The sequence below is a fragment of the Spinacia oleracea genome, chromosome 1, assembly GCF_020520425.1.
Source record: "Spinacia oleracea cultivar Varoflay chromosome 1, BTI_SOV_V1, whole genome shotgun sequence".
Classification (NCBI taxonomy): Eukaryota; Viridiplantae; Streptophyta; class Magnoliopsida; order Caryophyllales; family Amaranthaceae; genus Spinacia; species Spinacia oleracea.
In genome coordinates this window covers 109,794,727-109,819,676 of record NC_079487.1, presented here as the reverse complement: position 1 = coordinate 109,819,676, position 24,950 = coordinate 109,794,727, and the positions used below count along the sequence as shown (strand labels likewise).

Here is a 24,950-nt window from a genome sequence, read left to right as displayed (position 1 = left end):
CCCTCCTCCAAAATCAATTCCAAGACCTTTCCAACCACCAAAGTGTCACCAACGATAGTGTCATCGTCCAAGTACCAAGCCTGAAGAGATAGATCAAAAGAGTCTCTGATTCGACACACCAATGGATGTAGAACCAAAAAAATAGCAAAGGGCCGAGAGGATCCCCTTGCTGCACACCTTAACAAGACCACAAGGTATGCTCCCCATAATACAACCGCGCTGGAGAAGAGTAGCAGAATTCAACCCAACGCGAATGAGCAGGACAATGTAGCCGAACCTCACGCAACAAAGCCGATCGATCAACCAAATTGAATGCATTTTGAAAATCCACCAATAACATAGAGAGGCCAACATCGGCCCCACGAGCCTCAACCAAACGATTGACAGCATAGAGAATGGCCTCACCACCTGCTGGAACCCCAACTCCAAACTGAAGCCCTCCTAAGTAGTTCCCTAAACGCGGACCAATCACAGCAGCCCCGGCCTTAGAAACAAGGCGCCTCCAAATAGTGCCCACAGCAATAGGCCGAATACCACCACCAGGCTTAACAAGTGGCGTAAGAGGAGCACTAGCAATATATCCTCAAAGCTCAGCAGGACACTTTCCAACAAGAAAGAGATTAACTACCCGAGTGATAGAGTCCACCAACTCATCAGAAACAGCTACAACAGCACCACCCAAGCAATCCAAAAGGTGTTGAGCACGTAAGCCATCTCTACCGCACGAAGTACCACACGGAAAGCCCCTAATCTGCTCCAACACAACAGCGGAGGAAGCAGTAAGGTGATGATCAACAGGGATATCCGGTAAGGTAGGGACCGGAATTGAAGGGTGCTTTGCTTGCAAATCTGCAAGAGTAGCATCATTGTAAGGGGCAAGACCTGAGGACGAAAGAACTCTAACGGCAGCAGTGTAGTGACCGCCAGAAATCTTTCTCTTACATTGCTTAATATTACGCTCCGCCAAATCATGGTCTTCATCAACATCCAATAGAGGGGGAGACACGCTAGCCAATGTGTCTACGACAAGTTGCTCAGAACCACCAGGCACACCCCAAGAACGAATAGCAGAGGTGATACTTTCTTCCTGTAGTCGCCGCCTAACACCGGAGGAACACTCACGATTACTTCGCGGATAAAAAGTCTTCAGGACACAAAGAGGTAACACGAGCAACTGAACCCAACAAGCAATGTCATCTGGTCTCCAAATCACCTTATCAAGCACCCCTTTTAGAACTCGCGAAAAACCCAAACGACATTTAGGAGGGATGGATTTCACAGAACGCAACCGCTAAGACAATAAAGTGTCTAGAAGAGCAACATCAAAAGAAAAATGATGTTCTCGAGGCGCATCAGAGGTAGACAGCTCGGAAGTAGGAGCTTGCGGTTTTTAAATACCGTAGAGAATAAAACGAATAGTACCATCCCCGGAATCAGGTGGGTCCACAAAAACAATACTAGAACCACTGCCATGTCGACACCTAATACGATGAGTATGCGTCTTGAAACAATCTCCACATAGCCAAATTCCCATACGACGAAAGGTCACCTCAGCCGTAGAAAATACCTGCAAATTGGTAGTAAGGGAATGACGGGTTACATCCCGCACTCCAGTGCAACAATGACGATCCTGTAAGTGAGTGATCAGAGAACTCCTCACCAGACCACGCCCACCTCCATCCTGGCACCCGCTAAGACCCACAAAAGGGCAATGAAACTTCTCCACGGAAGTAACCATATCAAAGCACTTCAACCGCACTGAATCTGAAACGGAACTCACCAAAAATTCCCCGTCGAACGTCGATCGAAAATTCACCAAAACAACTGCCGGTAAACTGCACCAAAAACTGCCGGAAACTGCACCAAAAACTACCGGTAAACTGCCCCACTAACCTCAACACAACGCCGAGAAAACTAGTCTCCACCACCGCAACACAACTTTTGACTTTAAAGAAAGCTACACCCTTCTGCAACCAGCTTGTCAACAAACAAATAACCAGAACCCCAACACCCTTCGCTCTACTGCTCACGAAATAACAAGTTACACCAACCCCAATTCAATAAGGATGCGTCGATCACTCAACTGGAAGCTCTTCCAAAGTCGTCGGACAAAGGAAGCAGCCGGCCAGAAACCCACGTAATAGCAGTGAATCCAAACACCAAACACACTCCACGTAACAGCGTGAATGTCGCCGGAACTTATCAACAACTCGCCTGAAACGACTAAGAAACAACTCGCCTGAATTGATCAAGAAACGCCCAAAACCGCCTGCCAAACTCGCCGGTAATTGCCCTATAAACAGCCTCGGTCGTCGCTGTAACCACAACCCAGAAACACCGCACCAGAAACTGCACCAGAATATCACCGAAACTGCACCCAAACGTCGTGGTAACCGCCTGAAAAACCGCCAGTAACCGCTGCTTAAACCCTGCCTGAGTCCTGCGCGCCGCTGCGAAACTTCGCCGTGCCGGAATAGCCGTCGGAGATGGCCGTGGAACTGCCCTAAACGACCATTAGCGCATTATTATTATTATTAATTAATTACGGATTATTAATTATTAATTATTAATTATGAATTATTTATTAATATTTACTCCCTCCGTCCCGGAATACTCGACCCGGTTTAACCGGCACAGAGTTTAAGGGACTTGAATTGACTTATTTAATTTAATAGGTACTCCCTCCGTCTCTTTTTGTTTTTTACGTTTTCCTTTTTGGGTATTTCAAAATGTTCTTTACATTTCCTTTTATATTATCACATAAATAATTTAGTATTCTATCAAAATTTGTTTCCAATTATTATTTTAACCAATCAAATTAATTGGGTCATTTAATCTCTCACACTTTTTCATTGGGACATTAAATTTTTTCTCATTTCCCAATATCAGAATTTTGATAAAAGTGAACCATTATAAATAAACATAATGTATCTCGTTTAAATAAAAAAATTGAGGGATTTCAATGCAAATTAATTATTCGTTAAAACGCGTGAAAAATACAAAACGTAAAAAACAAAAAGAGACGGAGGGAGTAGTAGTTGATAGTGGGGTATTATTTTAATGTAGTTAGTGGGAAATGTGTAAAGGGGTGGGGTTGGGGGAGAGTAGGGGTTGAATTTTTAATCATTTTTTGTATGGAGTAGGGGGTATGTGGGTTAATAGGGGTGGAGTGAGAAATAATATAATATTGCTAGAATATTTTCATTTTTAGAAACAGGTCAAGTATTAAGGGACGACCCGATAAGGAAAACAGGTCAAGTATTCCGGGACGGATGGAGTATTATTTATTTCAGTAATATTATGTTAAGTTCAGTTCAGTTCAGTTCAGGAGCATTCAATTCAGTTCAGTTCAGTTCATGAACAATCAGTTCAGTTCAGTATATAACTCTCTAGACCTGGCAAAACTGACCCGGACCCAAAAACCCGACCCGATTGACCCAATCTGTAACCCGAAATTGATTCTATAGTTGAACCGTTGAACCAAATGACCCCTTATGTGGCTAAACCACAACCAGTCACACCAGCAGCAGCTTCCTGGCTTCCTGCCATAGTAGAGAAAATTTTGCATAGAAAGAGTCGAACTCGTCATCTTCATTGCTACATTTTCTGTCCTCAAACAAAGGCACACATCTGAATCATTTGATAGTCTGATCCCATCGTCCTCCCCCCTCTCTCCTTCAAGCTCACGCCCAAACGAAGGCACACATTTTTCGCTGTTCTAGAAAATCAAATTGGGGCAACGTTTCATTTACTGTAAGTTTTCTATTTTGTCATAATTTTTAAATTTGTGAACTTCGTGCTTTCAATTTGAACTGCTCTTTAATCTCCGGATTTTATCAACCCTAATTTTCAATTGGGTTGTTGTGCTTCAGATTTGTACAACAAGAAAATTTCCCCATTTCCCCTTTGTTTTTTTTGGGTTTTAGTTGACACTCATATTTGTAGCCGCTTCTTTGGATTGATTTTCTTGGTTTTTGATAAACTATTATTGAGGTGAAGATCTAGTTTTATCTAATTTCTTTTGAATGTGGATGTGTTGAGCTTACAAGTTTGGTGCTTGAACTGCAAATTGATAAATATGCGTATAATTATAATTTAATCGGGATTGTTTATCGATATTTATGATGATTTATTTCTTCTGTTTTGATCGATCATGCTTTTGATTGATTATATAAGAATGGGAAAGGGATATGTTAACTCTTGTCAATAATTCAGTATTAGTTGTTTGGTATAGTATAAGTTTACGTAATACGAAGTAATAGTTTTTGGGCAAGTATTGAAACCATCCTGCCTTTTTCTTCTCCAAATGCAATGATGGTACTGTCAACATAAGCACCCTTCAGATACAATTGATTGCAAATAGAAGCTGTATGAAGCAGGTTCGGAAGGCATGAGAGCCATGGCATTCTTCCGATTTTGGTATGCTAATAATCCGGGAGGACTGCTTTCTCATTTCTAACAAGGATAAGACATACCACTTCAACTTAGGACCCTTCAACTTATGCTCTCAGTTTTAGATCATCATAGAGTTTTTTTTTCAGACTAAATGCAGGTTGATAAATTATCCTTGTTATAAATCATCAAATAGTGACAAAAGCTGATAAATTAACTATAATTGGTGTGACTATAATATAATCGAGCTAACATATCAATGGTCATTATATGAAGGTTGTTTAAGTTACATTTCTGTTCCTCTTCTTGTTTTATGATACCCATATGGAGGAAATTTGAGGTTTATCAGTGCTATGATGAAGGGTAGTGTTCTTCTACATTCCGAGTTCTGCTTTTTTTGCATACTTCATTCAAACATGCTTGTAACAGCTGATCCCTAGGTTGTAGTTTTCTTCATCTCCTATGTTGCTCTGATTTTCTCTCTAGTATCTTAACTTACCTTGCTCCCTTATCTTCTTTTAGCACAGGTTTCATTATTGATAATTATTAGATGAATAAGTCGACAGAGAAGTATATTTTCAATACCCTGCAAAGCAAGTATGACAATACTAATCATCGTGTAATCCTACTGTTTTGTGATGGACCATCTAACACATGTGATTCTTCATGAGCCTAAACTTTTGCACAATTGGTGTCAGTTGATTGTTCATGAGCCTGATGAAACCATGGTTTATAAATTGTCACTGTTTCTCTTTCATATTTTTCGTACTATGGTTTGTTGGTGTGATATCATCTAAATTTAGTTTACATTTCAGTATTGTAGTACTTGAAAATTCTGATGTAGTTTGCATGGTGAAAATATGTGAACATAGTCTTTGACTCTTTGTAGATGATGGACAGGTGTTGGTGGTATTGGCTGATAGTTGGATTTGTTCATATGTTGTTGTTCAGTTGATTTTCGTAAAATGGGATGAAAAGGTTCTGCTGGATGAGAGAAAGATGAGTGCATAGAGACTTAGAGAGTAGGGGAGAAAGGAGTAGGGTTATCAAGATGGAGAATGAAAGTTTATCAAGTTTTTAACTTTTGAGAACAAGAAAGAGAAAATGAGTTTAAGATAGTTTTATTCAGAAGAGTCCGATAGACTTAAATGTTCAGGTGTCTGTAACATGAGCCCCTTGCCTGCTTCTCATGCATATGTGATTTCTTGAAATTTCTTTTCAATGTTTTTATACAGCTTTTGGAGGAAAATGTAGGAAAAGTGAGAGGTGCCCTGTTCGGGTGCGGGATTTTGGCGCTTGATCTAGGGGATAAAGTAATGTGACATACCATTTGAAAGGTCAAGTTTTAGTGGTGTTTAGTGGTCCTTCCTTTTCTATTCCCTGTACCCAGTAATCCCTTAACGGCCCGTTTGGTAGCCGGCCATAAATGGTGTCAATGAGAATGAATTTGTATGTAAATTTGGGAGGAAAATCAATATTCATTCCCATGGTAATGCAAATTCACTCAAAATTATGTCTTTTTCTTTATAAATTTTCATTACCACCCATTACCATTTGGGGAGAGGTATTAGGTGAGAATGCAAATTTATGAAGAAAAGCACCAAGTTTGAGACAAAATTTCATTACCATGGACATCATGATGCAATTTTCTTGCCAAATTACACTTAGATTTATTCTCATTCCCACCATTTATTACCGGCTATCAAACGGGCTGTAAGGGCCTCCTCCCAGCCCCTTCTGTTTGTTCAAGTTAACCAACTCAAATAAGTGTTTTATGTGTTTCCTCAAGTATATTTATGCTGAATTGAAAATTTTAAGCTTCAATTAATTTGGAATGCGTTGTTTGCCAACTTCTTACAGTGTGCTGCACCAAAATGCATCCTCCATTGACATTACACCGGCACCCAATGTGTGCTGAAGTAAGTTGACACTTTCTTCTATGATGTCACTTTCTGGTCTTATGATGTGTTTGTTAGTATCTTAGCATCATGACTATATGTTGTATTTTTTATCTTAAGCCACCCCACATTCAAAAGATTTTCATTATATCTTGCAGGTCATTGAGGCTTTCCAAAAATGTCATGCGGAACACCCCGTTGGCAAATTTTTTGGCAATTGCACTGACCTAAAAGTTCAACTTGACCGCTGTTTCAGGCAGGAGGTGGTTCCTCTCTCCATATCTCATGCACCAAAAACCGTTTTTAGGGACTTATTTTATTTTTTCTGGTTTGGTTGGATGAATGTACATAAAAATTTTGTCATGTTTTTCCTCAGAAAGCTGTAAAGCGAAAGGCAAACTTTGAACAGAGCAAAAAACTGAAGGAAAATTTACTAGCGCAGAGGAAAGAAACTGCCGGACAAAGTTAGCAATGATTTTGGGTGTTGCAAATTTACAGATTATGATTTGCAGTGATGATGGAGACGTAGGTCTTGTTCCCATTTAGTTATGCATGTAGCAGTTAAAGAAAGGGGAGTTGTTATTATTCTCTATATCACTGACTTTGTGTTCATTTTCTAGGAACATTTGAGGAATAGGTGCTGTGATCCAAAATTTTGATTTGTGGATATTGTATAATAGAATTAACGGTTTTTTCATGAAATACCCCTGAGGTTTCACGAAATTCACCAAATATCCCCGCTTGTTTCAAAATACATAGTATACCCCTATTTTTTCAAACTGTTCATAAAATGCACTTGGTCTTAACGTCCGTTAGTCCTCTGTTAGTAATAGTTTACATTTTTGCCCTTATGTTGCTTAAGTCCCTCTTCATCTGCAATCTTTCTCCCTCCTCTCCCCAACCCACCCAAACTTTCTCTCTCCTCCCACTGAACCAACACCACTCCTCACCGCCGTCACCATCTTCACCCTCGCTACCGTCGCCAACCTCGTTGCACCGTCAATGAAATCGGTGACCAGGTCAACTCTCTATCTCCTCCATTGGCGTTGTTGATGAGTGAGATTTCGTTAAGGCGAGAGACGTTGATTAAGGGGAGGAGAAGACGGCGGAAGGAGCCGATCCCGGAGCGGAGGAGAGAGAAGTAGAACAAATCGGGTTTGTGGAGGAAGAGGAGCTGCCACCGTCGTTGGGCGGAGATGACGGAGGAGGGACAAACACCCGAAAATAATGTTGCGGGTGGTTACTTTCAGACTTAGGTTTGTCCTGCTTTTCAGAGTGATCATGAATCGAAGTATAGGAATTAAGGTTGTGACTTAATTGTAGATTTAATCCTTTGATTTTCGTGAAATTTAGGTTGATTTGATAATTACTGATGTTTTTAGTGTTTCTAGAATTGAAATTAAATTGATGTTGGATCCTTGTGATTTAATTCATAATCATCATATACATAACGACAAGTTTTTGTTTTTATTTGAATTGGAATGCTAATTAAATCTGATGCTTTTTTGTAATTGTTAGGAGTAATTTACTTAATTTGCAGAAACTAGGAATTTTATCTTCGAGTTAAGGAGCAATATCAGTTGTATTTTATACTCTACTCAAATATGCCTTTGTACATTTGCTGTTAACATCTTCGTGCTTCAGAGCTGAAATTATATTTGGTTGCTGATAACTTATAGCTTTGTGCGTATAAAGGATTTTCAGAAGGCAAGATGTTTGATTGAATATGGGGTATAACTGTATAAGTGACAGCAAATTAAAATTAAAGAAAAAGGGTTGAATTCTAGAAATTCTGTGAAGCATCCTTAGATATCTGGACTCTTTTATCCTATTTTTTTAATTTTGTTTTTTTACTATTTGGCTTTCAAAATATGATATTTCCAGAATTACTGGTTGATAATATTTTTCTGTTGCAAGCATGCTTTTGTTATAATAAACCTGCTAACGATTAAAGAATACCGGTTTTAAGTTATGTTTAAGATAAGTCTTCTGTGTTATCTGCTGGGAGTGCCGAGCCTGATTGCAGGCTGCTGGGCTATGTTAGTTGATGTTTTGAGCCTTTCTTTTTCTACCTGTTTGCATTGTTTTGTTAAGAATGCGACATGTTTCCCTAAGTAGGTTTGATAAGCACTTGTATGAAGGCCAAGTGATATTAAGTAAGCACTTGTATGAAGGTCGAGGGTACAACCAGTCTGATCCAAACATAGGCATGGCAGTCCTGGCGCATAGATGAGCATTCAAGATGCTTGTAATATGCAACACCTCAGCATTTTACAGCTCTACATTTTACAGCATTTTACAGCTCTATTTTACACATTTTTGTAAAGCTTTTTAAGCAATGTCATATATCTGAAGTGAACTTGGAAGAATACAATACGCAATTTGATTTTAACTCATATATCACTCTTAATTTACGGGAGGCTTAACTTTACATGATCCATGTTTATTGATGGAATATAATCCTTGTTATTGTTGAAAGTTCGTTACAAACTGCTCTACTTCATTGCTAGGAAAATTAGAAATGGAAACTAGCCGTTAGATTCAAATTCTGCAATTTAAAATTAGTTTGGGTATTTGGTGCAAATAATTTTACAAATAGGTGCATTTGGTGAATTATAAACATGACTTAACGGAGGACTAACGGAAAGTCATAATAGGGGTATTTGGTGAACAGTTTGAAAAAATAGGGGGTATACTATGTATTTTGAAATAAACAGGGGTATTTGGTGAATTTCGTGAAATCTCAGGGGTATTTCATGAAAAAACCGTAGAATTAAATATACAGAAAAACGAATATTAGGGCCTTGGTTATTCAAATAACGCACGACATCTGTTATCTTTATTTTCTTTAGCTTCATCCAGAAACTTTTGTTCAGGGTAATATTATGTTCTGTTGAGTATTAAGAACTCTGCTGCTCATATTCATTATAAGTTGGAATTGTTAGGGTTGTTTTCCGAAGGACTGGATTTCAGGAAACTATACTTGCTACCAGTAAAAGGCCTGGAGACATAGAAGCATCTAACTAAGCTACAGGTCCAGTAGGGCGTGGCTCTTCCGATGCTCGGTACAGAAGTTAACTAATGATGCAGGGAACTCAATGTGATGTTTCTTGTAAAGGAAGAAAACGTCTTTGCTGTGAGTGTTGCCGATAATGTGGCATGGTAGTATGCTGCTGGTGAGCAGAAAAGGTTATGGGGCTTTGTAATTGATTTTTATTTATGAAGATGGAAAATTCCAAAAATATATTTTCACAATACCGGCTTCAAACCAAAAATCAGTTTTATTCAGTTAAAACAATCTTGGTTCCATAAAATTAAATTAGGTGAAGAGAATAAGGCCTTCATTCGGATTTGATTTTCTCATTCTAACTATTTGCGGATTTAGATAAGTAAAGTCTACCGTTTCATATGATAGCGAGCTTCTCAAGTTCAAGTTTCAGAGATGACATATAACCTTAAGGTGAAAGACTTTGATTTTGGGTTTCGTCTCATATAGTCAATCCACAATTCCAGAGAAAAGTCAAAGAGGTTTTCAATTAGTTGTGATTTTTCTAATAGCTCATAAAATGATCTCATGGGCATGAATCTACAACTACTAAATTTGTTGAAGTGCATTTTTGAGTTATGTTTGACCATTGATTTTTCAAGGCCTTTATAATCTAATGCGTATTGCAAAGTCCCTTCCAAAGTCTACCAAAATCATATAAAAAAAACTAAACAACTTCACAACAACGACGAACAACAGCTGATAAGCTTATTACAGTCACCTGATTCAAATACTTTGACCACAGGCTGACAAATTTGTAGCTCTTGTTTTTGTTTTTATGGCAGCATGGTTCTTGCTTGTTGCACCAGCCAAACAAAGCTCTCGCCACTTATCTATATAAATAAATTATAGTTAGTCATACTCTGAACAACAATTCATATTATAATTCATCTTAGCAGTTCAGAAGGTCAACAACAAGCAGCCAAAGAAGTTAAGATCGAATTAGCTGTAGCATAGGAATTGAAGATCACCATGGATAAACCTTTTCAGCCTCTTCCGATGTTTGCAGGATTTCCTCCAATCGAGCCTTTGATAGCATCACTTATCACGATATCTGACGAGATTTCCTCAATAAGTAATCTCCCTCCTGTACAAGTGAAAAACATCTTAGTCCTGACTAGGAGAATCAGACTTCTTTCTCCTCTGTTTACAGAGATGCAAGAGCTAAAAATCCCGCTTGTTCCCTCTGCCATCCTTTGTTTTACTGAGCTCTTGTCTCTGATGGTGAGAGCAAAGCTTCTGATCCAAGGATGCACTGAAAGTAGCTACCTGTGGAGCCTTATTCAAACAGAAGTCCTGTCAAAGGAATTTAATGCAATAGTGAAGGAAATCAGCAGGGCTCTTGATATATTATTACCTCTACAAATGATGAACATAAGTATAGATGTTAAAGAACAAGTGGAACTCTTGTGCAAGCTGGGGAAAAGGGTAGATTTGGTAGTCGACCCCAAGGAGTTGGAAAGAAGAAAAGAAGTTCTTCAAATAATAGCTACTAGTAAGGAAAATAATGATAAGGGGAATGGTGTCATTGATGTTGCAAGGGCAAGAGAGATTTTGAGCAGCATTGGCTTGAGAAGTTCAGTAGACTTTTCTGAGGAAATATCCAAACTGAAGGCAGAAGCAACAAATCAGGGTGGTACAGGTGGGCCGATAGTTGTTTCAAGAATTCATAACATAATCTCATTACTTTCATATCTCAGGTCTATGGTTTTTAGTTTTGAAGAGAATGAAATCACTCTTGAACTTTTGAAGCAAAAAATTGTTAAAGAAAACCTTACTGCACCAGCATCTTCGTCTTCTCGAGCCATGCTGACAGACGTTCCCAATGAATTCCGCTGCCCAATTTCACATGAGATAATGAGAGAGCCTGTCACTGTAGCAACTGGACACACTTATGACCGAGACTCGATTTCTAAGTGGGTCAATTCAGGGCATAGAACATGCCCGAAGTCTGGGTGGAAGCTGACTCACATGGCTCTAATACCCAACTACAACCTGAAGAGTATGATCCACCAATGGCATCAGGACAACAATATCCCTTTCAATGAATTCACACCATGTTCCTCAGTGCTTCATAGAAGTAACAAAAGGGAAGATATAGGTCACAGTGCTGTCAGATTGACATCAGAATATTTAGTAGGAAAACTTGCAACTGCATCTCCAGAAATGCAATGTAGAGCAGCCTATGAGATTCGACTGCTAGCAAAAAGCAGCATGGACAATAGGAAAATAATTGCTGAGGCTGGAGCAATTCCATTTCTGGTGAACTCATTAAGTTCTCATGAACCAGCAATGCAGGAAAATGCTGTGACTGCACTGTTGAACCTTTCCATCCACAGTGACAACAAAATTTTGATTATGGAAGCTGCAGCACTTCAAAGGATACTTTTAGTTCTAGAAACTGGAAAAACTATGGCGGCAAAGGGAAATGCAGCTGCAGCAATTTCAAGTTTGTCAATCATTGATGATTACAAGGCAAGTATTGGTGTCCAACCAAGAGTTGTAGCAGCTTTGATAAGTCTCCTGCAAGAAGGCACCACAACAGCTAAAAGAGATGCTGCAACAGCGCTAACTAATCTTGCAGTTTATAATCCAATCCAGAGGACAGTAGTATATGAAGGGGCAGTACCTTTGCTTATCGGTATATTGACGGATGAGAAGGCAGGAATAACAGATGATGCCTTGGCATTGCTCACATTGCTTTCAGGATGCTCTGAAGGGATGGAGGAGATCACCAGAACCAGAAGTAAAGATCTCGTTACCCTTCTGGTTGATCTCCTAAAATTTGGATCCCAGAGAGGTAAAGAGAATTCAGTCAGTCTTCTTCTGGCTTTGAACAAAGATGGAGCTGAATTAGTGAGACATTTGGATCACCAAAGCTTCTCATTACTTCGGAGGTTGGGAGCTAAAGGATCACCTGAAGCTCGAGAAAGAGCTAATCTGTTGCTCAGGTTACTGATCAAATGCTGCTCCAATCCTGCAAACCTTTAGCATGGACTCAAGATGAATGAAAATCAAGGGCAACTATGAAATCAGGCTCATAATCCATTTTCTGCATCAAAGTTTTGGAAAAAAGTAAAAACTCAAACTACACTACTGAACTTTAGCAATTCCTGTTCAGAGTCTTGTGACCAGGCATCACAAAGGTACAAATTAGAACAGTTTAGGTGATGGGGATCCTTTGTTCTTCATGCCATTAATAAATACAAACAGTTCTTTTCTCTCTATCCTTATTTAATTTCAGGAGGGCAGGGGGGTGATTGTCCATTTTCTCCACTATGAATGGATCGTTATAATCACAACAAGAAAAGTAGTCCAGGAGGCTTATACTTCAAAGCAGTATAAATAAAACTTGATAGAAAAAAACAGAGAAAAATATATTAAATTTTTTTTTTTTAATAGGTAGCTCTTGTATGATAATTGATGTCAATAGTTTTTCAGAAAAATAACAGAAAAGAAAATGCACAAAGAAAAAGGGGTAGAGAAAAGAGTTACTTAGATTAAAAGAAAATATATCACCTGACAGAACATTGGCATAATGCTCATTTGGAAGGTGCAATAACTGAAGCTTCATCTCCTTCACTTACAGCAAGACAACCAGTCCTTATTTCTGCGTACATGAATTATAATGACTGTCTAACATGTACCCTTATGGAAAGAGAAGGTGAAAATACATAGCCGAACTCAAAGATCGAGTTTATGATAACTAATATATGACAGAAACTACTCTAGAGCTCTTCGCGGCTGATCAAATAACGGATTAAAAACGCACATCGATGTCGTAGGATAGAGGGAATTTAATATAATTCCACTTGCACTAAATAACTTTACATCATTAATAAATAAAATTTACAATATATAAAAATGATATTTTACATATCATGTACAAGTAGGGGGATACAACAAGGAAAACGTGTGAGAGAGATAGAGAGTAGAAGAAAAGGAGCTACAACAAGCTTCCTACTCTCTTTTACAGCGCATTAGAAAAGAATGCCTTGTGAAGGTTCAACTTCTGTTCAACCAATCAGAGGATAAGCAGAACATTCTTCACCCCAAGTTCTTCCGTGAACAATTATTCACATCAGCGGAAGTGTAAAATGCTGTTAGTGATTTATAAGTCTACCATTTCCAACTTTACATGTGCTCCATCCATCTTGTAACTCCAAAACCAGCTTCCAGTATCTTTCTTCGAGTCTTCAATGGGGTCTAATAGCAACGATATACCTGAAATTAGCAAATAACCTCATTATATGAATCTCCAGGACGCAGATAAGTGAACAAAATCAGCAAAACATTATGATGTTTTTCAGTGTAAGATCTTAAATTTTGATTTGAACAGCTTCTTTATCAAATCTGTGTTAAGGTATACCTCAATTTTCCATAATGCATCATTTTCCTCATAGACAAGAATTACAAAGATAATACAATTAGTATTCCTTGAAAAAACACGTCTTTGTTATATGACGATTCATTAAGATCTCCTCTCCGACATGAAAGAAAATGCTAGACAGGCAGGCACATATGCATTATGCAAGTAACAATACAATCTGCATCAAAAAATAATGCAAGTAACAATACAATCTTACTCCCTGCATCCCAACATTAAATATATGTCTTCTCTTCTCACTCCATCTCATCGCCCTTCACCCTCCCTCTCTAAAGCACTAGCTCTTACCTTTTTTCTCTACTCTCTCCCTACTATCAAACTTCTATTATTTGCATTATATGACTACAAATAAACCTCGTGGCAGAATTTATTCTGGGACAGAGGGGCGTTATGAGCATGCAACTACCAGACATTACAAAAACTGCCACCACAAACCTGGATTTGCGGATGTAACCTTCAATCTGTAACCATTAGGAACCTCAAAGACATGATTTCCCTGAATCACAAACATTACATGAGAAACCATGCGAACAAAAATCAGTACATGGTAGATTATGCGAGAACAACTAATTGTACATCATGGAACTGCAAAATCGGGTATAGATAGAAGCTTTACAACAAATAACAAGAGGTTGTGCTAAGATCTAAATTAACCAAAGATATTTTGTTAGTTATATCATCTAAAGTCAAACTCACTCAGTCAGAAAAATTATTAACAATTTAACATCACACATACAACATCAAAGCTGAATGGCAAACATTATCCATGCCGAATACCTATTAGACAATATGCTTCACACAATATATTGCATCAAAAACAAGTTCTTTGCTCATGCAACATGCATGGAATATTGGTTTTCAGAATCAGACAGCCAAGATAGATCCACTCACGACAAATGACAAATGACAACCATGTGTCGCTCTTTCTCATTTAAAGATCGAGTTACCAGCTATGAAAATAACATACGATCATACAGTATATGTTTATCATGTAAATCACCTCAATAGTAACATCAGTAGCCTCAAATTCAGCATTTCCATGCAGCATAACTTTCAAAGATTCGTTCCGATGCACCTCGTGCCTCCAGTAAATATTCCCTCCAGATTCCCAGTCAATTCCTTTGTTCAGTACCCTGACATTCTGCAACTTACACCTTGCACATCTAAGAAACCACAACATACATGAGCTGTGTTTGCACCCATTTGGTCTTGGTAAGGAAATAAAAAAAAGGTTGCAGAAATCACCTGTGACCATACTCTAACAGAGGTTCCTCAGTTTCATCAGTCTTCATAGCGCCCATCACATTTTCAGCGACAATAATCATGCTGCCATCAAGCTGAAAAAGGATATCAAAGTTAGCTTCATTCTCGAGATACAATTTACTAACTTTCTGTCAAGTACCACCTGAACATTTCTCCAGAAGAACTCAGCAACCTCGATTTGCAACTCTGAGCCCTTGGAGATGGAACCTCCATGAAACTGGGGACGGAGACAGAAGGCAGAACCATAATTGGAATTTGCAAAATTGGGTTGTTTGACTAATGAATTTAGTAAGATCTATTAAGCTTCTTGGGGGACCGGGATTTAATAATTACGCCCCAGTTCACACACACACAAGCACGCACACACACACACACACACACACACACACACACACAAGATAGTGATCACACACACAAGCACACACACACACCAACGCACGGACACACACACGCACGCTTGTTTGCCTTTATAAAAAATATTCACTACAGCTTCTGAAAAATGATAATGTTGATCTTACAGTCTGTTCTCAATAGATTCAAGGAGCATGGAGTATCTGAGCTAACCTTTTGCCTCGAAACCTCCCAAAGAGGACCCAAAGCAGGATGCAAAAATATGAGATATGGTGGACCAGATTTAATGTAATTTTCATTTCCTCCCACCTGCAGGATACAAAGAATGAGTTCCAATCAGTGAAAAATAATCAAGATAAATCATGTCAAAGAATATTAAGATTTAGGGTCTCAAGATTTTCAACATTTGTGATGCCTTAGATAGTTTCCTAAGGTTTCCAAATTAAGGGATGTATTCACTCTTCCTTTATAACTAAAGTATTTTTTCATGGAGAAGAAAAACTAGTCGGGGACCTCAGGTCCCTGACAGAAAATGAAATGAGTTCCAAGGAAAAAGAGAATTTGTTACTTGGCTGGAACTTAGAAATGAATCCATTTGAAACTGGCAACAAAGGGCAAAAGTCTGAGTAACTTTCCTAAAGAAGAAATTTCCCACTCATATTTTTCTACCAACTCTACTTAGTAAGTGTAGGGTTCCACCGTTCCAGACCAAGGGAAAATCCAGGTCCATATAAAGAGGCACAGAGTATTATGCCATGTTTGGTGAGCAACAATTCAATGGGATAGCGGCAAATTAACCCACAACTTTGAGCAACTTTCTTAAGAATTAACTTTCCTTAGGAAATTCATGAACTAAGAGCACCATGGTTAAATTATTTATCATAAGAAAATAGAAGTCAACACTGAAGCTGGCATACTTCAGGAATTTTTATATCACAGTAGGAAAGGAGATCATAGGCATTCCTCGTGATGTCCAACAACGCTCCATCTGGAGTCTGCAAGAAGCAGAAAAGAGTATTAGTTCCTTTAAGACTAAAGTCGTGCCTAAGAACTCAAAGGCCCGTGTTTAAGCCAAACGATACATTGTTGCATCTACAAAGGTTATATTCCTCCAGTCCAATAAAAGTAGGCTCATTGAAAAAAATTGTGATCTTCCAGGTCAAAATTACCATTATCATTATCATTATCCATTGCCTCAAAGAGGCTCCCGCAAGAAGCGGGTAAGGGGGGGTTGGGTGTACGCAAACTTACCCCTGCAATTGCAGAGAGGTTGTTTCCAAATGACCCAAAAGCGATAACGGGACGACCATCTTCTACTTCATGGAAAGGAAGCGAAGAGGTTTTAAGAGCCATTACTTTTATTTTGTTTATCATAAAGCATAATAATAATAATAATAATAGTAGAATTCAGAAATAAAAATACATGTCCAACCGAGATAGAATTTGTAATTTCATATCCTCTAATGATACCATTTGCACATTACAAATCTATATAAGAAGTATCTTTAACAGATCAATGATAAAAATCAACAGACTTCGGGTTCTAAAATTGGAACCAGACATTATTTTCGAAAGAAGAAGTAATTTACCTGGTGAAACGACTTGCCACCCTGCCTTCTTTTTTTCTTGGCAGATGAGGTGACCCTTCTTCGTTCATTATACACCATAAATGTATCCAGTACATCTGCCATTGTCGATTTAATTTAGCAACATGGATAAAGGGAACAGAAATGTGATAATGTAGGTAAGACTAAACTCATTACTGAGAAGTGAAAATAGCAAACCTTCTTTTACTCCATAATACCGAGATGGATATGTATTGCAGAAGTTGTCAGCAATGTTTTGCATTGTGCATTCCAGCCTTCCACCAGAAACACTGCAACATGCACACAAGGATAAGATTTAAGAGAGCCATAACTTCAGTTTACCTTCGCCATCCTACTGCACGCCTGCATATATCTGTGTGCAATCTGTGCATAGGAGCACCCATATGCTTCAAATTTATTTTCCCCACTGTTTGGAATGACATATTTGCAAATTTGAAGCAAGTATTATTGGTTCATACCTATGCTTGATGCCATAATGGTCAACATATTCAATTTGCTTTTTAATATTTAGAACCAATCCAGGTAAACTGCTCTCATCATTGCGTGATCCGACTTGCTCCGCAGAATGCAAATCAACATATAAAATGTTTGTATTGGCTGGGAACTCTGCTAGCAAGCTGTGGATGGTTGACAACTTCACATCAGGGGAAAATATTTTTTGACAAGGATGGGGATAAAATAACAAGCAATCATTAAAATTGGATGGAAAAACAGGCAATGCTGCAATAAAAAAATGTTGATATATAAGAAACACAGCATAAGAAAGTACAAACTGAGCTCCAACTGCTTCCAATCATCGGTTCTGAGTTCTGACGGGTAACAGTGTCTATATTCTGTAGCCATAAATATATAGCCTTAACATGATCACGGTAAAGATATATAGAGACCTCAAACCCCCTTCCCAAACGTCATAGAGAAATACTTTTGATGAGCATCAGAACAAAGCAATAGAATAGAATCTGACATTATAATCCTACGCTGAGATGTTGGTCTCCCAATCCATCAAGTGATGTTTGATTCTGGAATTATGTTATTAAAGAATTAACTTTTCAATATCCCTCCAGCCCTATAATAGGCCCACAACGAGTCACGTCTATAAAATCTCACATTATTCTGAGAAGAGTAACAGAAGTGAACATGATTGTTCCATGTAACATTTTATAGTTATACTAGCTCTGTCCCAAAACCACAGGCTACATTTTTTAATAGGCACCACAACGAGTCACGTCTACAAAATCTCACATTATTCTGAGAAGAGTAACAGAAGTAAACATGATTGTTTCATGTAATTTTACAGTTATACTACCTCTGTCCCAAAACAACAGGCTACAATTTTTATTGTAGTTTGTCCCATACAAGTAGGTCGATTTCTTAATTTGGTAAAATAAATCTCAAACCTTCCCGTATTACCATTAAGCATTAACGATAACCATATAAGAATTCCAAAGTAAGACTACAATGGTATGGTGGAGATATATAAAATCAAAATAATGAAGAATGTAGTCAACTTTAATATATATGGAGGGAGTAGTATAAATGATACTATTTAATTAATTCACTAGAAGAACTAACTACATCTATTAACAAAATGTATACCTCTTTGATGAAGAAGCCCCTGGAATTCCAAATTTGTCAAACTCAGTGTACTCAATGCATGAAAAACCATAAGCCCACTTGCCACTTATTTCCTTCTTTTCAACGAGAACATTAATACCTTCAGTAGCCCCAGCAGTCCTCTGACAAGATGCAAAGCCTAGTTTCTGGACAAATTGCACATACAACAGTGTCAACGCATAAGCTTGGGGGAATAGCATACATGGATTCTTAAATAAACCTAAGATCTTAATATCATAACAGCATAACCCCTACCAGGTACCAAACCACTATTGGCCAAGTGAGATTTCAATATCATCTGCAACCCAAATCCTTATCTTTTCACAACTATTTTTGAAGTTTGTTCAACAGATGTCATCTCAGCAGTAAACCAAGTGAACAGAGATTCGTCTCCCAATCACGAATTACACTATTGAGAGATAACCCCAGCAAACCCGCCCACGGAGTAACCATAAAGGAAAGTAAGACAGACTACTCTATCAGTCTATCTTCAAAGGTTTACAACCTAATAGCTTATGGACCTAATTTAAATTATCTTACAAATTCCTTCCTGGACACAAAACCCAGAGAATAGCTATCAAGATTCTAGAATACATTATCATCTATTAAGTAAAGGAACTTAGATTTAATTTAAAACAAAGTCGAGGCATTGAAGTTGGATTACATTTCAATAGATAATAGAAACATAAGTTGGATTGCAGCAGTTAGGTGTCTATAGTTCAGTGGAGCCCCAAATCGCATCCAGGTTAAAGATATTGGCCCTGTTTGGTTAGGAGTTGTTAGCTGTTAGTTGGTTCGAATAGTTCTTAGCTGTTTGTATTAGCTAGTTTGACTAGCTGGTTAAATTAGTTGCTTGTGTAAAAGTGTTTGGTAAATTAGTTGTTAGCTATTAGCGGTTTAATATGTAAAATAACCACTAAGGACAATGGTACCTTGGGTACTTTGTTTCTTCTTAATATTAGACAAAAGTTTATTATGTTAATTATTTTCTCTTTAATTTTTGAATAAACATTGAATAAATAAAACAAATTCATTGTCCCTTCAAACAATATTAAAAAAAAAGTTTCTTAAAAAATTATTCTTAATTTAATGATATTACAAGCATGATTGCAATAGTCTTCAAGTGCTTCAAAGTACTAATATAAAACTTATTACAACAAGAAACGAGTAGCAAAAGTGGTGAAATGAAGAAGTCGGCGTGAGAAAATGTTTTTAGGAGGGAAATAATGTAGGGTGCTAAGTTTGGTAAGTGTTGTAATTTTAGGCAGTCTTAGGACAAAGTAGTCACCTTCACTTTCTCAAACCTCTAGTTGCAAAAAGAATTAGCTTTTTCACCCCAAAACTCTCTTCCAAACCTCCTAACCAAACACTTCCAATTAGCTTTTCAAAAATTCAAACCTCTAATTCACCTCAAAAAAAAAAATTCCCTCAACCTCTCCTAGAACCCGATTACAATTAGAATCAAATGTTCGAATCAATATAAAATTGGACTTATACCAAAGAGGATATAACCTTAGTTGGAAGCAATACACAAGACAAAAAGTACAGGCGCGAAATGCCGCAATGTATGTTATGAAAAGTGAATAACGATCAGTTGATAAGATGTATCAGAAGAAGACAAAAAGAAGGGGGAAAAAAAGACTTCAAATCCCACAATCAGCCACAACATTACGGGAAGCTAAAAGAAAAACAAACCTTTCCTTGGTGCAAACCAACTCCTGCCAATGCCAGTAGGGTAGAATCTGTTGCAGCCACAACATTACTGCAAGCTTACCAATATCAGTAAACACCCAAAATACCGTGTTTTAAACCAGATATGAGCAGGATGAGGAGAGGAAGGAAATAAAGCTAACAGGAGAAAGAAATATGTCAGAGCTCAGATCATAGAGATAAGATTCACTAGCATACCTGACTTGCCGAACAGTTGCACCTCTCCGTCCATGATTGTGAAACCATTGGAAGACGCCCTTGTCATAAGCAAGCTTCCATATTACCCCATGACCTCCAGGTTTGCAAACTGGCGTGAATGGTTCAGAAACCAACCATTCTCCATCTTCGGCACTGATGGCTGGAACAAGAGGCTGACAATACCATCATATTTCTTAAGGTAATACGACAACCACAACATCCAAAGAACTAAACAGAAGATACTTGAATATAAACCTGTTCAAAAAGTTGAAATGTTGATTGACCTCTTCCAAACCATTGAAGTTTGTCACAAAGTAAACTAATGTGTTCATGGTTATTCTTTGCAGCACTTGTCATGATAGCAACAGGGGTGATGCATTGTTTTCCAAATAGCTTGAAGTGCAGATATTCTCTAGCCTTAAACATAAAAAGAAGACAAATATTACTGGAAATGCAATAAGTAAACTGAAGGTTTGAACTTTGAACCATTGGAGAGAAAATACATTCAAAATAGGTAAAATCAAATCTAAGCGGAAAAAATATGAGATTGATTGCTAAGTTCCTAACGTAAGACACAGCTTATTACCTGGAGATCCCTAATAAGTCCTTCCAGCAGAGTCCGTCCACAGTAAGGGAGCATAGCCGCAGGAAGACATTCCCCTGTGTCAGGATCAACGAAGCCAAGCCTATCTGCAGAGCCACCCAGAGGATAAATTTCACCAAGGTGTGGCAAACCCTGAAATACATCAAGTGACAAAGATCCTAAGTTCTTTAAAATATTCATCTTTCAATAGAAAAAAGAAATCAGCAACAAAATCCCAACCTCGATTCCCCACATAGCTGCTTGTGATGCATATTCTGTATTTTTTGAAAGGTCAACCCCCTGGGGAGAATGAATTTCCACAAATTGGCAATTCATCGACTCTTTCATGTGCTGGGAACTATTCATGGTTTTCCCTGTAACTGACTCAGCAAGAAGCTCCAACACTGTTAACTGGTATCTGCCAACCAATATGTGCTCCACGTTACTCAAAAATTTAAGTAGAACAATGGCATGTTGAGATTATAATTTTACAAATGTAATTGATCACCCAAAACAGCACAAAGCAGAACTTTGCAAATCTTAATAACTTAAAGCATACGTTCACCAACATTTTGACTGACCACATTGTTCTGGATATGACACATTAATACATTATATAAATATAAATAACCAGTCACAAAACTTGCACCAAACAGTACTCCCTGAAGGTGAAATGCCCACTTATCCATCATCAGAACACAACCCTAATCAAAGCTTACTAACTCTAACTACCCCCTCCCCTCCCCTAATATCATAATTGGCTCACAAACTCTATGTTATGAACTCATACAGCTTTAATTCCACTTTTTAGAGTTTAGGACATCCTCCTAATTGTGAGAAAATCCAAAATTATTGGAGCACATTTATTTTAAAGTGAAAGAACAAATCTCCACTCCACAATCTTATTGATAAAGATAGTAACATATCATACAATGAGGAGTAATCCTGAGAACGCCAACTGACAAGCATACACTGATACACCACACGTGTAATTCACTGTTCGTCTAATCCATTCATTCTACACTAGGATTAATAGCTGGAGGCTGGAGCATATGTCGTTTGTGACTTGAGTATACAACTATACACCATGGATAAAATCCATGCATGCAGCACTACACTATCCACAGCTCCAGCATAAGTCGCCTCCAACTTGAGCATACCCCCGCGTGACTATTCCTAGCACCCATGCACATGCTAGTCATCTTCAGATCTCATGCACCTTGCTTACACCAAATAACGACTCATCCACCTAAGTCTAGATAAACTAGAATTAGAAACTATCTTTACGAAACGCAACCATCAAACACATAAAAGCAGGATAAGTTGTACAATTCTACTTAAATATAAATATGAAACTCAACAAAAACCTAAGATTTTAAAAAATAATAAATGCATGTTCTTACAACTTCCGATAATTTCATATTTGTCATCTCATTGTATTCTATTAAGACATGCTCTCTTTAGCATCCAAAATGTATCTTAGTTCAAAAAAGAGCATAACACTCAAAATAGTAGTGGAACTAATTGTGAAGTCTCGATCCTCAAGGTTACAACACATTAGAGATAAGTTTGTTGGTCCACACATATAACCAAAAGGAATATCCAGATTACATGAAGCACTTTGACACAATTTTACTTATTGCCAATTGCAACATTTCATACAAACTATTCCATTGTGCTTGTAATCCTCATCTGATGTTATCCATCACGCATGTAACAACATGATCCACAAGATCAATAACAGCTTAGTAAATACTCCGTACATAGCAATCCTCTCGACAATGTCCTCCTATCTCATCTCCAATTGGCTCTCCTATGATCTAAATCTTTGAGCATTCGTGTAAGTTACTTTAAACGTCACCATTTAAGATGCCATTTAAATTAAAAGGTTTGCAGTTGAATCTGATTTTCACTGCAACAGACTATTATAAGACTGCAAATAAAAAGGCATAGTTTAAATTAAAAGAATCCTCTACCTTAACTCATTTTCTGTACATACACATTCCCGCTATCTTCATCATTCATTTGTCATCATCCAAAATAACTAAAAAAATAGTGCTAATGCATAAATGCCAGAAAGACAAGATAATGAAATTGCAAAATGTTAACCAAGAAAAATATAAAGTTTCCAGATGAAGCAGCTTACCCAAGAATTCCACCAATACAATCATAAAACCTTTCCATTTCTGCCAACGTCTTCAACAGCTTCTTCAAAGCTGCAATTTCCTCCTCCATTAATTTACTCATCCCCATCTTACCATTCCCTGCACCGCCACCTACAATATCCCAACTCTCTATCATCTCCGCCAACGAAAACAATGCATTCTTCAACGAACTCCGACTACTCTGAAAATCTCTCTCCTCATCTTCTTCAAATCCATAGTTAATCACATGCTCCTGCCCAGCCGCAATAACGCATTTAATCAAATACATCTCAAACGAGTCCAATTCCACTGATTCCGAAACCCTAGCAAACCCATTCTGACTCGAATTGAAGAATCGGTTAACTAGTGAATCACTGTCGATAACTCGGTGCTTCCTCTCAAGACTCCCTGCTTTTGAAAGCTTCAGCTTCAAGCTTCTTAGCCGAGCAATTTCCTTGTCGAAATCAAAATCCGGCGCCGGTGGCGCGTACTCCACCGGCACCGTCGAAACGCGAGTAAGTAGCTGCGAAGAAGAGGAAGGAGAGGAGGAGGTAGAGGAAGAGGAAGAGAGAGAGTGGGAAGAGGATAGAGAAAAGAGGTGATGTTTCCGAAAGTGCAGGAAGGTGGAAGTGTGATGATCAGTGAAGGTGGACAGAGAATTTCGGTTGTAGTGGGAGGAGGATGAGGCAACATGGCTGGTGTGTGGAGGGAGTGAAGACGCCATTGTTGATATGAGGAGAGAGAAAAATGGAGGTTAACGATGGTGGAGTTTTAAAGGGGGGAAGACAGTGGAAGGAGGGATAATTGGGGAGATGCTGGAAGCATATACTGCAGATAAAAGTGGGAAAATGAAGGCAATTTTGGAGAAAATGGGTGACTCCAAAACCATATCTTACTTGCTACTTTTCGATTGGCTTCATTTATTCTGGTTTTATTTTTAGGGGTCTGTCTGTTTTTTTTTTTCTGATCATAATTTTTTATGGTATTTTCATTTGGATATTCCGGATTCTGGTATTTCTTCAAGTCTTCAACAGTCAACCGGTCAAGGCCATTGCGAAGGTGTTGGTGCAAACACTCCGTTTGCTCCATGAATTAACTAGTTTTTTTATCCCGACAATAAAAAATAGACTTGTTTTGATTTCATCTAGTCTATCATCGAGGATACTATTTTAAATATAGTCCTATCCTTTTTACGATTGGAAAAAATGAATTTTGAATTTACGGGAGGCAACCTTGTTGTAGCCTCGGTAAAAAGGTTGTAAGTATTACGATGCAGGTCGAAACTCTAGCGATATTATATCATGTGACAACATTAGCTTCATTATGGCTAGCTTACGTCTATATATACAACAAATCAACAATTGTTAGACACGTCATCACAAATTGTCCAATAATCTATACTCTGTTATAATATACTTCGTATATGCTCTCTCCGTCCCTAAAGATTTCCCTGTTTTTGTTAATAAAAGTGAAAAAAGACTAGATGCGCCATTCATTAATTAAGACTTTAATAGACGAAGTAATGTACTTCTGTGAGTTCAATATACTACGTAGTTGAGGTTGTCTACATCGCTGGTAACCAGCGATATAAGGACCCCATACCCAATTTAAAAAATAAAAAAAATTGAAAACATGGCCCACCTTTAAATAAATGTGTAAAAGTGTTGTTAACTTGTTATATACTGTCATTTCTAATATAAGTATTGTCATTGTTGTATATATACTGTCATTGCTATATTAAAATACTGTCACAATCA

The 24,950-nt window shown here is 37.9% G+C and overlaps 3 protein-coding genes across 5 annotated transcripts; 2 read left to right on the top strand and 1 right to left on the bottom strand.

Annotated features, from left to right (window-relative positions):
• The first annotated feature begins 3,498 nt into the window (after positions 1–3,498).
• LOC110781880 (uncharacterized) lies at positions 3,499–6,992 on the top strand. 3 transcript variants are annotated; one of them, XM_056839452.1, is made up of 5 exons: positions 3,499–3,753; positions 5,647–5,729; positions 6,253–6,311; positions 6,449–6,553; positions 6,667–6,992. In XM_056839452.1, the coding sequence occupies exons 3-5, from the start codon at positions 6,267–6,269 to the stop codon at positions 6,757–6,759; spliced, it is 243 nt and encodes an 80-aa protein (XP_056695430.1). In that variant the 5' UTR covers positions 3,499–3,753; positions 5,647–5,729; positions 6,253–6,266; the 3' UTR covers positions 6,760–6,992. The 3 variants fall into 3 exon arrangements, with proteins under 3 accessions (XP_056695430.1, XP_021841625.1, XP_021841624.1); XM_021985933.2 differs by having other exon boundaries at positions 5,628–5,729; XM_021985932.2 differs by lacking the exon at positions 5,647–5,729 and having other exon boundaries at positions 3,502–3,753.
• Positions 6,993–10,308: 3,316 nt separating this feature from the next.
• LOC110781879 (U-box domain-containing protein 1-like) lies at positions 10,309–12,328 on the top strand. The gene has a single exon (XM_021985931.2). It carries the CDS (start codon positions 10,309–10,311, stop codon positions 12,325–12,327), a length of 2,019 nt encoding a protein of 672 aa, XP_021841623.2. The 3' UTR covers position 12,328.
• An 820-nt stretch (positions 12,329–13,148) lies between these two features.
• Positions 13,149–24,086, bottom strand: LOC110781878 (UTP--glucose-1-phosphate uridylyltransferase 3, chloroplastic). The gene is made up of 17 exons (XM_021985930.2): positions 23,196–24,086; positions 21,290–21,467; positions 21,053–21,202; positions 20,722–20,883; positions 20,467–20,639; positions 20,254–20,320; positions 18,541–18,704; positions 17,403–17,561; positions 17,122–17,213; positions 16,927–17,021; positions 16,255–16,332; positions 15,551–15,646; positions 15,129–15,203; positions 14,969–15,060; positions 14,724–14,886; positions 14,159–14,219; positions 13,149–13,560 (listed from the first exon to the last, which is right to left on the bottom strand). The coding sequence occupies exons 1-17, from the start codon at positions 23,915–23,917 to the stop codon at positions 13,448–13,450; spliced, it is 2,640 nt and encodes an 879-aa protein (XP_021841622.1). The 5' UTR covers positions 23,918–24,086; the 3' UTR covers positions 13,149–13,447.
• Between the last annotated feature and the right edge of the window lie 864 nt (positions 24,087–24,950).

What these genes read in the sequence shown, in the direction of transcription:
- LOC110781880 (XM_056839452.1), top strand. Translation starts at nt 6,267, where the DNA reads ATGCATCCTCCATTGACATTACACCGGCACCCAATGTGTGCTGAA. An exon ending in GGCACCCAATGTGTGCTGAA is followed by an intron (nt 6,312 to 6,448) that starts GTAAGTTGACAC and finishes TATATCTTGCAG; the next exon opens with GTCATTGAGGCTTTCCAAAA. An exon ending in ACCGCTGTTTCAGGCAGGAG is followed by an intron (nt 6,554 to 6,666) that starts GTGGTTCCTCTC and finishes GTTTTTCCTCAG; the next exon opens with AAAGCTGTAAAGCGAAAGGC.
- LOC110781879 (XM_021985931.2), top strand. Translation starts at nt 10,309, where the DNA reads ATGGATAAACCTTTTCAGCCTCTTCCGATGTTTGCAGGATTTCCTCCA.
- LOC110781878 (XM_021985930.2), bottom strand. Translation starts at nt 23,917, where the DNA reads ATGGCGTCTTCACTCCCTCCACACACCAGCCATGTTGCCTCATCCTCC. An exon ending in GTGGCAAGTCGTTTCACCAG is followed by an intron (nt 16,333 to 16,926) that starts GTAAATTACTTC and finishes TGCTTCTTGCAG; the next exon opens with ACTCCAGATGGAGCGTTGTT. An exon ending in TCTTCTGGAGAAATGTTCAG is followed by an intron (nt 15,061 to 15,128) that starts GTGGTACTTGAC and finishes ATCCTTTTTCAG; the next exon opens with CTTGATGGCAGCATGATTAT.